The 16,928-nt window shown below is 40.5% G+C and overlaps 1 protein-coding gene across 8 annotated transcripts in view; it reads left to right on the top strand.

Moving 5' to 3' along the window:
- Window positions 1-16,928, top strand: part of LOC101793175 (ankyrin repeat domain-containing protein 46) — a 47,762-nt gene that overhangs the window by 15,916 nt on the left and 14,918 nt on the right. For 4 of the 8 annotated variants that reach the window (XM_072034422.1, XM_027452529.3, XM_027452526.3 and 1 more), the window contains exons 1-2: window positions 13,663-13,813; window positions 14,479-14,586. Coding sequence is in view for 4 of the 8 variants with exons in the window: in XM_072034419.1 (XP_071890520.1) it covers window positions 2,888-2,978; window positions 4,320-4,407; window positions 5,907-5,976; window positions 6,501-6,593; window positions 7,221-7,424; window positions 7,947-8,027; window positions 9,029-9,106; window positions 10,107-10,166; window positions 12,944-13,039 (861 nt within the window). In the remaining 4 variants the exon portion in view is untranslated. Of the gene's footprint in view, window positions 1-2,887; window positions 2,979-4,319; window positions 4,408-5,906; window positions 5,977-6,500; window positions 6,594-7,220; window positions 7,425-7,946; window positions 8,028-9,028; window positions 9,107-10,106; window positions 10,167-12,943; window positions 13,902-14,478; window positions 14,587-16,928 lie in introns of those variants that run through there. The other 4 variants (XM_072034419.1, XM_005027030.6, XM_072034420.1 and 1 more) reach the window with 4 other exon arrangements.

A 16,928-nucleotide genomic window follows, 5' to 3' on the forward strand; every position in this document is an offset into this window, starting at 1 on the left:
GGGGTGTTCAAGGAGAGGTTGGACGTGGTGCTTGGGGACACAGTTCAGTGGGTGACACTGGTGGTAGGGAGATGGTTGGACCAGGTGATCTTGGAGGGCTTTTCCAACCTTAATGATTCTCTGATTTTGGCAGTGTTCAAGTGAGAGAGCTTGAACTCTAGTAAAAAGCAATGGCCTCGTCTTGGCTGAAGTCTTAAGTAGCATGCTGTTGTGAAAGTCACCGTGCAATCAGAAAGTCTTGGCTGTTCTGCATGCTTCTCCTTTACTTGTTCTGCATCCCCTGACGTTTACTTGTGAAACTGTGCGACTTCCTCTGCAATATTGTCACACTTCTAGCACTGTGGCTCTGGGATGTCTGTAACAGCTGTTGTGACCCATATAGTAAACAACTACTAGTTAAATTGTGAAACAACCGAATATTGTCGACACAACTGGCTGGCTTGTGCTTGAAAATTTCTGCTGGGGTTCCATCCCCATGCATGGAGAGGAGGCGCAGTGGCTCTCCATGTTGTAAATACGTGTGTGTGTGCATGGGCAAGGTTGAAGCCTCATCCTCAGTTCCTCCCATTCCCTAATGGTAACAGCAATAATCGCTGCCCTCCATCAAGCTGCTATGTATCAGCCTGTCACCCACGCACGGTTATGGTGAGCTGGATACCGCAGGGTAATCCATAGCTGTGTGAAGGCAGCCGGCTTCCTCCTGCCATGGGGTTTGCATCTCCCGGGGCAATGCTGGGACCGGTTCTTCCAGGGGATGGGAAGTGTCAGAGCCGGCCTTAGACCCTGCAAGAGGAGACTTGCAGAGGCTGAGGTGGGAGATGCTGAAGGCAAAATGTGTTGGAGGCAGTAAGGAGATCGGAATTTTGATTTGGGGAAGAGGGAAGTTGGTGCTAATAGGGTGCAAGAAGTAAGGCGATATTTCAGGTAGGAAATTTGCATGAGGACCTTGAGTAAGGAAAGGATTTGCCAATATGCTTTGAAAACGCTAATAATTTAGGCTTGATTATCTCATTAGTTTTGCAGTGGATCAAGGTAACTGCAAAGCCAGACAGTGACATTGTACATTGCGTTGTATACTGCATTCATAGAGGCTTAACATTTGTATAGAATTTTACAGAAATGATGACATTTGATTTACTGCAGACACCATTTCTTCTCTGGTGGTCTTAAAGACAAGAGAGGACTTTTAGGAATTATTTAGGTTTCCTCACTGTAGATTCTGCATTCACTGTCCTTTTGCAGTGGAAGCAGATTTTGCAGCTGTTGCTCCCCAGCATCCTCGTGTTCGGACCAACAAATACCAGACTCTGCCTCGATCCAAGAAATGAAGTAATTAATAATCCCACTGAATCTGGTCTGCCTGATGTTCCTGGGAAATGCCATCTGGTTCAGTTAGAATTATGCAACTCAGGGGTCATATGTTGAAGCTTTGTGGCCAATTCCAAGTAATTTTGGGGGACTTCTTAGCACAGAGGCAGACGGAATGAAAGATGGTGCTGCTGATTGTTCACTTCTTCATACTTGTGTTTGAACTTCTGAAAGTTTCTTCCCATTCTGGTGATGAGTGTGAGGCAAACATGTTGTACGCTCTGCTGCCCTCTCTGGTAACAGCCCCGATATTAACAAGGATAAGGAAAACCTCAAATATGTGTTTCTTAATTTTAACTTGGAACAATTCTTCTATATTTAGTTTGTCTGCCTTTTCCATGGACAAAAACATGTCTACTTTCCAAACCAGCTGGTACACCTGGGGGAAAACCCTTCTGAACTGCAGAGATAAGTGAATTTACAATGCTTTCAGTGTGACACGGAGCTGGCGATGTTTCAGGATTGGCACCTTCTGGAAGAAGTCTGAAAACCAGTACCTCCACCTCCTGTTCAGACAAAAGGAAGTCCAGCTTCTCCGAACAATGTCTGACTCCCCTATCGAGTTGCACAATCTGCCAGATGAGCTAGGAGAGGAATGTTCTCCGGGGTGGAGAGTTTTCTTGCTGTTCTCACACCACTTTCCTGAGTGAGCTCAGAAGATTATGGATACTGCAGAACTTGGGAACGCTGTAATAGCGCTCTGCTCTTTGAGGTTATGGCTGCTTGAACTAATGCTTTGATGTTTTTTCAGGACCTAAAGCAAAACAAGATGATTGCCCCAGTCTGATCCAGCTTTTACTGTGCTCACCTCTGCCTGACTTTTCTGTCCCCATTATCCCATTGTGCAGCTGGTTCTGCAGATCACTTCTGGTTTTCTTCATTGGTGTCACTTCTGTCCTTTTTCAAAAAAGATGTGGAAGGGCCACATCAAGTTATATAGCTATTACATGTCCAAATGTCAGGCTGGGTATGACTTTTCCTTCTTATGCACTGTCGATAATGAAAGGTCAGCAGAGCTCAAGTCTACTCTTGACAGAAGCCTTTGCACAGAAGTGTAGAAACCTACAAACATGCCTGTTGCTTTCAGTGAAGGGGGCAAGGCTCATAGATATTTCCTAGAAGTGCAATACTACAACTGTAGTGCAACTCCACAGCTTGGAAAATACACAGATTGTTTAGAAATATTTATCTGTGATGTTCTTGAATAATGTTATTGGCTCAGAGAATGCAGTGATACTGTACAAGGAGATTTGAGGATTTGATAGTAAAGATCTGGGAGTAACATGGCAGATGTCTTGCATTGGAGTACACAAATGTATGTCAGAGTACAAAACATTTTCAGTTTTACTGCACTTTTACATTACTTTGAAACTCATGAAACTCTTCACAAATGTGAATATTGCAATGAACATAGAACATAAGGAAAACGTTTGAAAATTAAGTTACGTTAATAGGTACTGAGTGTCTCTTCGTTATTCATGCCAGTGGATAGCTAACATTGTCTTTTTTGTTTTTAAAGGTTACATCATGCAAGATGGGGATAGCAAGAGAATTAATAAAATACTTCAGCTTCTTTTTCATTCAAGATCGTGATGATGGAGCTCTGTCTGGTAAGCTGCTGAGAGTGCTCAACTGAGCCCTCCGATTTTTTTTTGTTGGCTGCAGTGACTGATCCTGGAGCCTCTGAACAGTCTGCATGAGCCTCTTTAAGCTGAAAGTCCCATCCTGTCTGACAAACCCCCTCAGGCTCATTCCCTGGATGTCTCAGCTGCTATGTTCTGGGAAAGAGCAGTAGTGGGGAACAAAGCATGGCAGCAGAGAGGTGTGGTGCAGGGGACTTTCACATGTGACTATCGTGCCCCTTGCTGTTTACAAGACATGTAGCAACTTTACCACATGGGAACTACTAGGTGTATCTTCTGGGTAGGCATTGAATCAGATGCTATACCTACATAAACCACTTGTAATTCACAGATCACATGCTGAGTTTAACAATGGGACCGGAAACTCTTTTGTTATATTTATAAACAATGCCTGTGGCTTGCTTTCCTTTATACCTTGACGTGCTTCATTACTTACCTAAGCTTAAATGTGATAGCACTGAGCAAGCTGTAAATCTGAGCTGTGAGTCTCTTTATAGTCATAAAATGTGAAGGGTCTTTTATGTTCTCATTGGTCTGCTGATGTCCTTTTCCCCTTATTTATCTTATTGTTCTTATTTATAACCCCCGTGTCCCTCTGTTCTCTCAGCCTGTGAAAGGACTTGCTGAGCGCACAGAATCCCTGACTGTCAGTCTCAAATGTGTCCAGATATAACACATTTTACATGCTGTTCTAGTGCAGCCACAGATGGATTTCTTTTTTCCTTGTATTGTGATATAATTAGATACCCAGGAGAACAGAAAAGATTTTTAATTGATTACATTTTTATGCATTTTCACAATCGCATTAAGTCCAAAAGTAACCCACAGTCCACTGCCAAGAAATACCTAAGCTCACACGCTAAAAATCACGTTGAGATGTTCTGCTGAATTGTGGCATTTACAGGAAAGCAGTGACCCCTGAAAAGCTGCATGCTTTTCTTCCTTTACATTAGCTAAAGCGCTGTTCTCTGGTCTTCCATTAAAGAAAGATACCAGTCTTGGAAGCTTGCATCTACACATCTTAAATGCAGAAGTGTCTATCCTGCTTAGCTTTGTTCAGAGAGAAGGATATTCTGTAAGAGTATAATCTGAGGGAGCATAGATACTCTGCACATAACAAAGCTACATGAGTTTAGACTTGGTTAACTAACCTCTCACTTTATTTTAACCCAGAATTTGTGCTTGTGAGGTGCCTCTCCAAAAGCACTGCTAATCAGCACTAACTGAAATGTGAGAATAACTGGGATATTTCACTAGATTTCACCAAATATTTTTCTCTTCTTTTTGTTTTTCCTTTTCTTTTCCCAGTGGTGAAGAAAGTGGCAGATTTTGAACTTCCTTATGTGAGTCTTCAGAGCATGAAAGACTTGGACTGTAAGCTTGGGATCAGGAAGTGGTGAGCAAGAAGCTTAAGAGAAACTAGCAAGATATGTGGCAACTGCCACAGTGAAAGAGATCCTTTGAATAACTTATTTACAAAGTCTTTAAGTCTCAGCAACGTGTTGTATTCTGAGGCTGGTTTGTAATTGGGATTGACTGCTTCCTATGTCTCTGCATATTTTTAATTTTATCACTGCAGTATTCCTGAACCATCTTTTGCTGCAGCAAGATCTTTACTCTCTCACTTTCAGAATACAGATGAGAGGTGTTTTGTGGCTGCTCCACTCCTAATTCTTCTACCTGCATAATGCAGTGACCACAAATGGATGTACACAAAAAAACGTATAAAAGAGAGCTCTGAGTTCAGAGTTGCAAGCCGCAGCTCAGTTTGGGCAGAGATAGATTGCTTGTTATCTAACATGCTCACTTCTACATGCTAATACACAAAATATGTGGAGCAATAGCTTCAGTATTTATTTTGGTAAGCGGCCTGTGAGCAGCAGAGCGCTCTTCCCCCTTCATTTGCTCACACCTTAGCTCAGTTGTGCTGATAGAATCGTGTGGGCAGACAACTGGGGAACTAACTGAGGCTAAGAACAAGTTGCTGGACACTTTTGTTTTTGTTTTTCTTGTTGTTTGGTTTTTTTTGCGAGCTTATATTTCAGCCTGGGTCAGACCTACAGCCTCACTTGCTGTGCAGCAAACAGCTGTGCTGGCTTGTGGGTGAGGATAAACCCTGGGGACAGGGAGACTGGTGCCAAAGTCCTGCTTGTCAAACAGTGCCCTGAAGGTGCAGCAAAGCAATTTAGCTGAACCAGTCTCATGGCTCATTGGGGTGGTTGTGGTCTGGTCTACTTCTCCACGCAGTGAAAAAGAAAAATGCTAATAGCAGGGTTAGTGAATTGAATTGTCTGCAGCAGGTGAATGCTTAGAGCAAGGAGTGTGGTTGGGAGCAGGGGTGGAAGAAAACCATGTCTTTTGGTGGCAGTGAGCAAGGTTGCTTGGCTTGAAGCTATGCAGAAATCTGTTTTTTGATGCTTATAACTTGTCTGGTTTAAATCTGCTGGGCTAGAGCTTGGCCTCTACAAAGCTTTCTCTGTTTCCCTATATGTGCACTTATAAATTGCACATATTTAAACTACCAGTGGTGGTAGATGCTATGGGAACCTTACCAACTTTTATGTAGGTAAGGCATGGGCTGTCTGAGCAAAGGGAGAAAAGGAGGAGGAAAGTTTTAGTTTTAAGTTGTAATTGTTAGGTTTGGTACCACTAAAATCAAAGTGGAAAGGTTGGATATCCAAACTAAAGGTCATTTCCATTTTATGACAATGTATAAAGAATGAATGAAGCAACACTTCAAAACCAGGACTTTTTTTTTTTATATAATCTGGTGGATAATGGTAGCTTGCTGGGTTGTGATCCCATCATTATTTTTAGCTGAAAAATCAAAGTGTTATATTAAGAAATTTAACTTCATATTTTATTTCACTTTTCCCCCCCCTTGGCATGGAAAAGGTATATGGATCCTTCTCTTGATACGCTGCTGACAGATTGTAAAGCTTCAATGAATTTGCTATATATGCAGGTAAAACTGAAAGCTCTTCTGAATTTTAAAAGCTAACTTCTTCAAATTTTCTTCCTTTATACAAGTTCCTTAAATGTTTGGTACAATTATGTTAATATCAGATGTATTTATAAATGGTTTCTGGTCTGCATTACCTTGTTACACTTTCCTCAGTGATGGGTATAGCTATTGATCTTTGTTATCAGACTCGTGTACTAGAGGCACTATATCATCTCTGTTTTTTTTTTGCATTGGAAAAGTATTGCACAAAAAAGACATGTAGGGATCTGTCCACTTTATTTTTGAGTCTCTGTGTATAGGCAGTCTTCCATTATATGACTTGAATTCTCAGCTGTAGGTGTGTTGGGTTGTACTAGCTTTGGGAACTATCAGAAATATAAAACAGCATAGTGTAAACTTGATGCTTTTTTTTTTAAGGGGGAGGAAGGTGGTTTTGGTGTGTCTTGTCTTATGTGTGTGAAAGGAAATACATTTTTGAATACATTTTTGACTGTTTTTGCTATTTAAAAAAAAAATGTTTTAAGGCAATCCAGGAAGTCAAGAGGAACTGGATTAAACCAACAGAAGGGCAGATGCAAGAGCTTGAATTTCTACAAAAAAATAGAAACAAAGCAAAGGTAAAATGATATTTTTTAAAAGGTAATATGGTATTTTATAAACAATATAAACAGATCTAAGGAATGGATTTCAAAGGAGTGATGTCAGAGGCTACGACTCTGAAAATACAGCATGGTTTTATGGACTGGTTTAAGCTACAGACCCAGGTCTCCTGGCCAGATATTGAGTTATCAAATAGAAAAGGAGGTTCCTACCTCTGGAAGCATTTTAAAATATCCCAAAAGAATGACTTGGATTCCAAGGGCTAGTAGGAATCTTGACCATGAATCCTAGTCTTCCTGATGAGATACTAAAGCTTGGCATAAGTTTAGGAAATGAAATGGAAATTAAGATTACTGGCATAGCTGTTCACAGTATTTCCTGCTGGTTAGTTTTATTTCTTCCCCTCAGCATGGCTGAGAAGCATTCCAAAGACACAGCTACTCATACTCAGTGGAGTGGGGGAAGTTGCTAAGTCAGAACTACTCTCTGAATCCAGCATGGAAATGTTATGGTAAATCTGTGTCCACCCAGGAGAAAGAAGATTAGGAATCTGAATGATATGCTTCATAGCCCACTTCTTTTCAAATCACTAGATTTCACGTGCCTCTACAGCAAATAATTTTAGTTCTGTCTTTCTGGTGCAGTTCCTGGAGAAGATTCGAGAAGTGCAGTTCTATGGATATGTACGGCTTGATCCTTGCATTTGTGACTATCCAGAAGTAGGCTGCTCGGCTGAAATCTATGCTGGAAATAACGAGATAAACTGTTGCATAAAATTACCCACTAACCAAACCAAAGAGGTCAGCTTTAAAATCAACAGGTTGAGAAGTTGGCAGGTCACTTTCCTTGTAAGTACTTTAGCTGAGTTTGTATCTAAATTTACTTTTTCTGTGTGAAAACTAAGGCTATCAGGCAATGGCAAGTCTGGGGAGGGGGATTCTGTTTTAAATCACTCCCATCTGTCCATATTCCTCTGCAAACCTATCCTAGAACAAACTCCCTTGGCAATCTTCGCAGCAGTAAATATACTTTTATATATAAATAATAATTGGAAACCATCTAGCCTTACTCTGTTGTCTTCCTTCCCTGGCATTCTGTTCGTGCTTTTCCTACCCCTCTCCATTCTCATTGAAGGGGGAGCTGGCAGAGCATTTTGTGTGGGAGCAGAAGAACTGTTCTAACCAACTTTACACTTGCAAAGGCTTCCCCTTCCTCCCTCCCTCCCGCTTGCTTCCCCCCACCAGAAGAATTGTTCTGGTACGGATCTTCAGCCATTTTATTTATATACTGAATAAAATGAACCTGATTGACTAGTTCTGATGTAAGGCTGAACACCGTCACGCTGTTTCTTCTGTTCAATGTTTTTTCAGGGTGAAGATGACACTCTGGAGTTCAGATTTGAGTACAATGATTCGGGCACATGGGAGTGGATAATTTTGTACACAAAGCAGGTGAGTTCTCTTTCCTTTTAGGAAAGGATCAGAGTAAAATCTAATCTTAGAGCATGAGGATCTTTAGGAGTGATTAGTCCATTTCTACCCATGTGCAACAGCTAGGTTTTCAAGCAGGGTTAGCCTTGGTACAGAGTTATCTGAGGCAAAGCATTTGATTTTCTATTATATGGGGAAGAGATTTTATATAAATATTTTCCATGGTGAGAGAAATGTTGTCCAGCACTCAGCAGCAAGGCTTGGATGGAGCACGAAGGTGCTATTTACTTACTGGACTCAGTAAGTATCCAAAAATCATTAGTTGGTCAGACCCACCTAAAGCCAAAAGCTCTCATCTTCCACAATAAATCCTGTTGTTCAAATATGCCATAATAACACAGGTTAATAGAGGGTGTGAATATGTAACATCATAGTGGTTTCTTTACATATAAATAATCCTTAATTAGGATTTTATAGAGTGCCATTCCTCCCTGATGTTATGTGGGATGAGCACGTAGAGCTCAGGTCATATTAGTTGTGCAAGATGCGACTCTATGATCTAGTCTACAAACCACTGGTAAAGCCATCTGGTATAATCACCAAAGCTTTAATTTTTAAGCAGGGCTGAGTGCCTGTAAACTCCAGCTTGCTTCATTTGTTGAAGTGTTCTTGATGCTGATGCTCCACATTTGATTAAACTTGCTTAGGCTTTGGTGCAATCTGGCAGCCTTTAAGGTAGCAACCACAGGCAGCTAGAGAAAATAACCTGCTTCAAAAGAGTCACAGAAACTCTTATTCTGCTCCCTAAACAGTGCCTTGAAAGTCATGCTGAGGCTGGACTTTAACCAACTGCAGCTCTTATGGTGCACTGAAAGGATGTTGAGCGCAGAGTAAAACTCACTGAATTAGGAAAGTAATCATTCTCCAGTTAGGGATGATGATTTCCTGGTGGAAGAGGAATGGAAGTGAAGTACATCTTTTAACGGAAGAAACTGAAATGTTCTCCTGTTTATCCTCTTCAGGCCTTTCTGCTCAGCAGCTGCTTGAAGAAAATGATATCGGAGCAGATGATTAAAGAAACCAACAAAGTCCCAGAAATGGTGAGCATGTGTGTGTGTAGGTGCCTGAATTTGTATTTAAATTAAACAAAACTGCTACTGCTATCATTCTTTTAAATGTGCTAAGAAAAGTCCCATTGATGAAAAGGGTCTTACATGTTCCAGCATGTCAGTACAGAATTACTTGACTGTACATCTCTACTCTGTTTTACTGAAAATAATATTTGCTCTAAATGTTAAAGGTGGTTTGTCACTGCAGTTTTAATAGTCTGCTTTGCATGCTTTGACTTTCATTCTTACTGCATACAATAAAAGACATTTATGGTATTTTTTTTAATGTTCTGATCTACCCTGTTCTATCCGTATCTGGGTTTCACTTCTTCACCACTTCATTTGCTTGCTCCATCTGTTGCAATGTTAGACCAATTTGAGATCTGACATTCACACGCTTTATTTTAAACCAAAAAGTATCTCTGTTAATAAAATAGAAGCACGATTTCTAGCTAAAATACCTCTTCTGTCTTTTGTGTAGGCCTTAAGCGTGAAAACATGTTTAGATATTTTATTAAATCTCTAGCATTAATAATGCCTTTTTTAACCTTGTGACACCTAAAGACTTTTAACGTTTGCTTTCTGAAAACTTACGAGAAAACAAAGGAAAGAAAACTGATCTTCTAGAACCATGCTGATTAGTGAGCAGTGAGGTAATGAACATGTTTTTTTGTAGCTTTAAACTATAAGTGAAGTTGAAGAAAACACCAATCAATTTCGGAAAAAATTTGATTTATTGCATTCTAAGATTATTTGCACTGGAGGTTCAATAAATAATGAATGTTCATCTTCATAATCAAAATCTTCAGCTGCTGATTATACTTGGGTAGCCTTGATTATGAACAGAATTATGAGAAAAGGGTAAATATGCCAGATCATTTCCTACACTGTTTCCACTGGGTTAAACTGAATGCTGATTTACTCAACATACTTTGGGTGATTGGGGACCATTTAAACTTATCCTAAAAGTTGAACTTCTTAATCTGTTTAGGAGACTGAAATGCTTGAATCCATGAAAAACAGTAAGAAATCCAGCATTCAACAGAAACAGGTTAGTGAGAAATTGTTTCCAAAGTGTAAATACAGTGTGTCTTGCTAACTAATGGAATTTAGCCCGATCTGTTTTTTTATGGACAGGGAGACTTGTAATGAATTTAATGGTAATGTATTTGGGTGGGAAAAGGAGCTAAATCTGAATTTTGGAGGAAACATCTGAATAAAAAATTTATTTTAGTTTGATGGACTTAGTGGCCTTAATGACAAATTGTGGTTTTTTTTTTTTTTGCAAATGTTTCTGAATAAGGCATTTAAAGTTTACAGAAAGACAGAATGTATGGACAGATCAGGTGTGTATACCCACATGCAGCTGTTGTAGACTACAGCTTGGATTCAGCACTTAAATTGCCTATGCATTCATTTTTTCCATTAATTTGGGAGTTGTATTTTTTTTGCAAAATTTGTTATGTTACATATCTGTGTGTACATTCCTGTCACATGAAAGATGTAATTCCAAGTTGCACTGGCTGTAATCAGTATTCATAGCTAATAGTTTCTGAATAGCTAAGTGGGTTTAAAAAAAAAAAAAGTTGATTTTTTTTCTAACTCATTTGTTGAGTATTAAACAATAATAAATGGAAAGGGAATAATGTAAAGTAAATGAAAATAAATGTCTCTTACAGTGTATAATTAGCCGAGGAGGAAATAATTCTAGCAGACAAAAATAAATAATAATAATAATAATAATCTGCATTCAGGAAAAACAATAATTAAAAAAAAGTTGATATATATTTAGAAAAAGTACATTAACTTCACAAAGCTGATCACCAACAACTCTTTCATAAGCAAATCAACTAACTTGTGTGGTGGGTTTTCTTGCCCTTTTCTCTGAAGTGCTCTGTACTCACTGCTGGAGACTACACGTAGATTCTAGGTTAGGTGTGGCCCTCTAATAAATAAGTTGCAAATGATAATAAGGGAGACAATGTCTGCTGAGCAGACTTGCTGTACCTCTGAGAAAGACTGAAGGGTGTGCTTCAGTGGCCTCACTGGTACAATTTCAGATGCTGCAGGTGAAGCAGCGACTAAATTGCACAGCTCTCTGGGTTTGTGGCAGTTGTTCTGACTTGGGCATACTTTAAAATAGCTCCTTGATTGCTAGCTTTTGGAGCAAGGTGGCTGTGAATGCTCCAGCTGATTTTTTTGTGAGGAGAGCAGTCTTGGAAAGGGCAAAGTAAAGCCACTGAGCTAATTGGCCCTCTTGCCTGTGCAGTGTCTAGCTATTGACATGAAACTTGGCAAAGTAAGAAAATTACAGCTGATAATGAGAATGAATTGTTTGTTAAAGTCGAGGTATGGTGAGGCATAGCATGCCATGCTATCCCTGTTTAACGCAGTGTTTTATACAGTAAGTTTAAACCAGTTAAGTCTAAACAAACTAAGTTGTGCTATTAGACAATTAATATAAAATCTTAAATCATACTTAGTTAACTTCTCCATGATCACAATATTAAGGTTCTTAGGGCTTCTCTTTCCTATTCCTTTCTGTCTGTACAGTGTTCTTGGAAAATGTATTAAAATTGTATCTATGCACATTCTCATTTGGGGGAAAAAAACGACATTTGAGTTGTGTCTCTATAATTTTCCCATTAGTATTCCCAAGAGTCTTACAAATCTTTCCTCTGAGGTGACTGAAAGTTTAACTGAATGCTCTCCAAAGGCTGTGTAAACATGCCAAATATTTTCTGCTGACTCATGGGAAGAAAAAATTAACTTTGGTTTTCTTTGCGATCCCATAGCAGTATGCTGTTGCTACTAGATCAGTGGGAGAGTCTGTAAATTCTTGTTCAAATAGATAATCTAGTGCAGCTAAGATTTAAGTCAGATTTAACAGGAAAATTAAGAACAATCCATTGAATCGAGATCAAAATGATTCAACTAGCATGAAACAAGCAGACTTCACAGATAGTGAGGATGTGCTATGGAATGTGCCCATATCTAGGCAACTTTACTGTTATGTCTTCGGAAAGTCTTGAAAAAGAGATGTATGAAGTAATCAACTTTAAAGCATTAGGAAACTGAACCCAAATTTTCATAGATTCTCTGAACTCATTACAACATGGTTGCCATAGCTTTGTGATAGACACTCTTCAGCAGGGTGCTTCAGGGACATTTATTTTACACATATATCAAGGTACTTTGTTGCAAGAGGCAGAAGAGAAAAATCTGTGCCAGAAATTCTCCTAGTACAACAGTAAACTGCAGTTACCTGCAGCGTAAGGATATAGATAGCCTGTTTGCACCTTATAAAAGCAGGGTGGTGTGGTGTTAGGAAGCTTGAGATGGTTCACGGTAGGAAATGTAGGGAATTCTTAATTGAAAATTTAGTTCAGTGACAGCTTTGAGGAGGATGGAACATGATACATCTATTCAGATTGCCTGTCTAAACTTTTAATTTGTGTAGGTGTCACTTATGCAGGTGTTACGGTTAAAGTTAAGAATGTGTGATAACAGTAGTCTATCTAATTTACAAGGCCCAGTAGACAGTGAAAGTACCTGCACAAATGTCCCAGTGGACACTATAATGCCAAATAACACTGATATTAGAACATTTGGGCCTGCCCTTCAATCTGCACCACATTGCAATAAACCTTAAGAGCTGTTCTTGTGTCTTATTCCAGCAGAAAAATTCTGTTCACTCCAAAATACCAACAAAGAGATCATTCATTGTACCTAGATATTATCATATCAGCTTTTCTAGCTACTGTTCATAGTTATCTCTAATTATTGAAATGCATACATTCTTTTAACTATTTATTTGTTTTGCTGCAGGTCGTCCATTCGAGTTTTATATCAAGGAAAAGATTCTTGGTTAGGCCAAATGAAGAGGACTGTGTATTTGAGAAAATAAGAGAAGAGGACCTGTGACAACTTATTCTAAATACTCTTTCAAATGAAATATCTGGGTATAATAAACCCATTGCTGAAAGCTTGAATAATATGGAAAAAAAGTCTTCAGTGTCATTCTTTGCCTTTTCTATAGAATTTTTAACTCTAGTGAAATATTCTTTACAGTTAGATGGGTGTTGTCACTCTGCAGACATCTTGCATACATGCTTTTTTTTGTGTGTGATTTATCTTTTTTTTTTTTTTTCCAGACTGAAATTGTGGGGAAGAAAGGGAAGGAGATGTTAAGTAGAAAACGATTAGAAAATGTTAAGATAGTAGAGGAGGAAAAAGTATTAACTGTATTGGTTTGTTTCTGTGAGCAGTGGTAATGTGTTCAGCTTTGGGCCCCTCGCTACAAGAAGGACATGGAGGTGCTTGAGCGGGTCCAGAGAAGGGCGACGAAGCTGGTGAGGGGCCTGGAGAACAAGTCCTACGAGGAGCGGCTGAGGGAGCTGGGCTTGTTCAGCCTAGAGAAGAGGAGGCTCAGGGGCGACCTTATCGCTCTTTATAAGTACATTAAAGGAGGCTGTAGCGAGGTGGGGTTGCTCTGTTCTCCCCCGCGCCTGGTGACAGGCGTGAGTGGCCCTGAGGCAGCGGGATGAAGGCAGTCATGGTGCCTCCCCCCGGCCGCCCCGTCACGGCCGCCATTTCCCGCTGCAACCCCAGTGGCGGCCTCCGGCCGGCAGGGGCCGCCCGCGCCCCCTCCGCCGCCCCCGCTGCGTGCCCAGGAGCGGCCGGCGGCCGGCAGGGCAGGTAGCGAGGGGGCTGCGGTGGGGCCTGAGGGGGGAAAGGGGCCGTGTCCGTCGGTCAGGGGGCTGGAGGGGGACCGCGGTGTCCGTCGGTCTGTCCGGGGAGGGATCCGCCCGGGTGGGCGCCGGGCGGTGGGGAGGGGACGCTGGGGTGGCAGGGGAATGGAGGGGCGGTGTGAGGGAGCCGGGGGTGTGAGGGGAGAGCTCGCTGCTCCCTGCAGGTACCTGAAGGGAAGGTGTGGGGAGCTGGGGTCGGCCTCTTCTCACAGATAATTATTGATAGGGCTGGAGGGAATGGCCTCAAGTTGCACCAGGGGAGGTTCAGGCTGGAAATGAGGAGACATTTCTGTCAGAAGGAGCAGTCAGGCACTGGGACGAGTTGCCCCGGGAGGTGGTGGAGTCACCGTCCCTGGGGGTGCTCAAGGAGAGGTTGGATGTGGTGCTTGGGGACATGGTTCAGTGGTGACACTGGTGGCAGGGGGTGGTTGGACCAGGTGATCTTGGAGGTCTCTTTCAACCCCAATGATCCTGTGATAAATGAAATCAAAAACTAACATGTTTCTGCCAGATGTGTTTTTTGTTAGCCAGCCTCAGGTTGCCTTCGATGAAGTAATTACTGTTTTTAAGGGAAATTAAGTAGTTGTCTTTTTTTGTTTGTTTGTTTTCTAGACAGCAGTAAAAGTTTTGATCAGCTGCTGCACAGGAAATTGTGCTGAAAAGCTAGGGATAACTCCAGAATTAAAGAGAGGATGAGGAACTAACTAGAGACAACTCGTGGTGAGTAACATTGAGAAGAAAACCGTCGAGTCTGGGTATAAAAGGAGCTTATAAAATTAGTTATTTGAAGATCCATCTTGAGATCAGTCTTGTTAAATACTTAATAAAGACGATGATGTAACAATTAAAACCTACTGTTTAAATTTGATAGTGATGAACAAGCTGGGAGGCACTGGCAATATAGAAGAGGGTAACTGCTATGCAGGAAAAAATGGATGATCTCAGGGACTAGAGGATGAAATAAGCATAATAATAACTTAAATAAAATGCAGTAATTTAAAGGACAAGGTTTTGCAGTTGCAAACACTATTTACAGAGAAATTCTTATCATTTTAAAGCAACGCAAATCCAAAATATGTATTGGGTAGTTTCAGAATATGTGATTGTGGAAAAAAGCAAATGCAGACCTGTGATGAACAGGAAAAAGAAGTTACTGTTATCTGTGAACAAAACGCTAGAATGTTTCATACACTGCTAAATGTTTTCACGTGAACAGGTGAAGTAGAACAGGTAAAGATAAGCCTAAGACAGGCAGCAAAATGAAGAGTCTATATTGAAAGAAATATTTGGCCTCTTTATCTTTGCAGAGCAGAGGCCTTTTTTGCTTTCTATTGAAACATCAAGGTAAACATGGTAAAGGGAATAAACTGAGCTTAAGAATGGTGTTGATACATGAATAATTTAACATAGATTGTACGATGAATAATATGTGAGCATTTCTAGCCATCAGAGCACTGATGTTTAGGAGCATCCTTCCCAAAGATCAAGGAGGAGCAAGAACCCAACAAGTATTTTAGCTGGAAAGTGACTGGTTTGTAAAAGTAATTGGTTTTGCTTGCTGCAGGAGGGGGCTAAGCTTAGTGTTATCTGTAGGTATTAGGTCTGTTTTTCTTCTTTGTTTTGTTTGTAAAATATTTTATTAACTAGGACTTGTTAAATGTGATTTTTAGAAGAAATATTTCTACTAATGTTTGCATTCTGTCTAGTACAATTGACAGTCAGAAAACGTCACGGGCTGATTGCCTTCTTTTTGAGTTTTGAAGATAGTATCAGAGAGTAAGCTGAGATGAGTCAAAGCCTGAAGCATGGTGTCTGCATCTGCTGTCTTCCTTCCCGAGGAGCAATAGGTTTTCTCTCAGCAGGTTTTGGTATCTTACATGTTAGAGTTGCCTCATCAGCAAGAGAGGGATTCCAAGTGATGCCTTAAGCTGACTGCTGCATTCCAGCTGTTGGTTGTCTCCCCCATGGTCTCACTTGTGCTCCGCTTCCAGATGTGTCAGTTCATGTGGACATAAAGTATTTCAGAGGGCGTTTCTCTATACACTTTTTATGAAATACAGGATCCCAGATGCAGTCAGCTTTGTGTGAGACCATTCATAGTGTGCCATCAGTGTAGGTGACCAGCTGACAAACGTGCCTTGAGTGCAACCAAACTGCAGTTGTTGGTAATTATTTGTCACTTACTGACATTCTGCTGCCATTTATGTCAAATATCACAAATGCTGAAATGCTCAGGTTTGCTTTGCTGTTTAACGATGATGCTCACTAAGTGTTTCAGGGTGGTTTTCATTTGTTTTACCACTTAAAGGTAATGTTTTCTAAGTAGGTGGGGAACAAGTTTTACTCTGATCTCATGCAGTACCTCACAGAAGCCATATGTGTACTGTAGGGCTTAGTCATTTGAAATATTATCAGCAGAGTAAAAGACAGAAATGCCACTTGGAAAAGTAGTGTAGCTGTATAATTAAAACCAGAATCTTAAGTGGAACAGAGCTGTGGAAACACCAGCTCAACACATTTCTCCCATCCAGTTAATACAGCTACATCACTAGAATTTTACAACATAAAGAAATAAATGTTTTAATTGTGTTGATGGTATCATATTCCAGCATAATGCGTGGGGATAAAGGGCAGCCACAGGCTTCAGGGAAGGCTTCTGGTTTCTTGTTTTCCCATGGGTGGTCTAGAATGCTTGCCTTACTTCTTCACCAGAGAAGTGCAGAGAGAGATGTATGCCCATCCTTGCTGTGCCCTCATTTGTTAGGGGATGGTTTTGCCTGAGAGCAGACACATTTTTAGAGGTTTGATCTGTTTAAGGCTAGTTATCTTCTGCTGTGGAGTACTGAGGAGCATTGTAGATGCAGGTGATGGGCTTTATATGTTACTGGGGTTTTCAGGAAGCGTTAAAAAAAATATCAGAAACTTTTAAGGATAGTAGTCACTTAGAGCAAAAAAAAAAGTCTCTTTATGTGCAGAAATGGTTGTGTTGAAAATTTTAAAAAGAAGCAAAAATAAATTCCCAAAGCAAGGAAGGTGGCAAAAGGGGGACACATGAGCTTCAG

The sequence above is a fragment of the Anas platyrhynchos genome, chromosome 2, assembly GCF_047663525.1.
Source record: "Anas platyrhynchos isolate ZD024472 breed Pekin duck chromosome 2, IASCAAS_PekinDuck_T2T, whole genome shotgun sequence".
Classification (NCBI taxonomy): domain Eukaryota; kingdom Metazoa; phylum Chordata; class Aves; order Anseriformes; family Anatidae; genus Anas; species Anas platyrhynchos.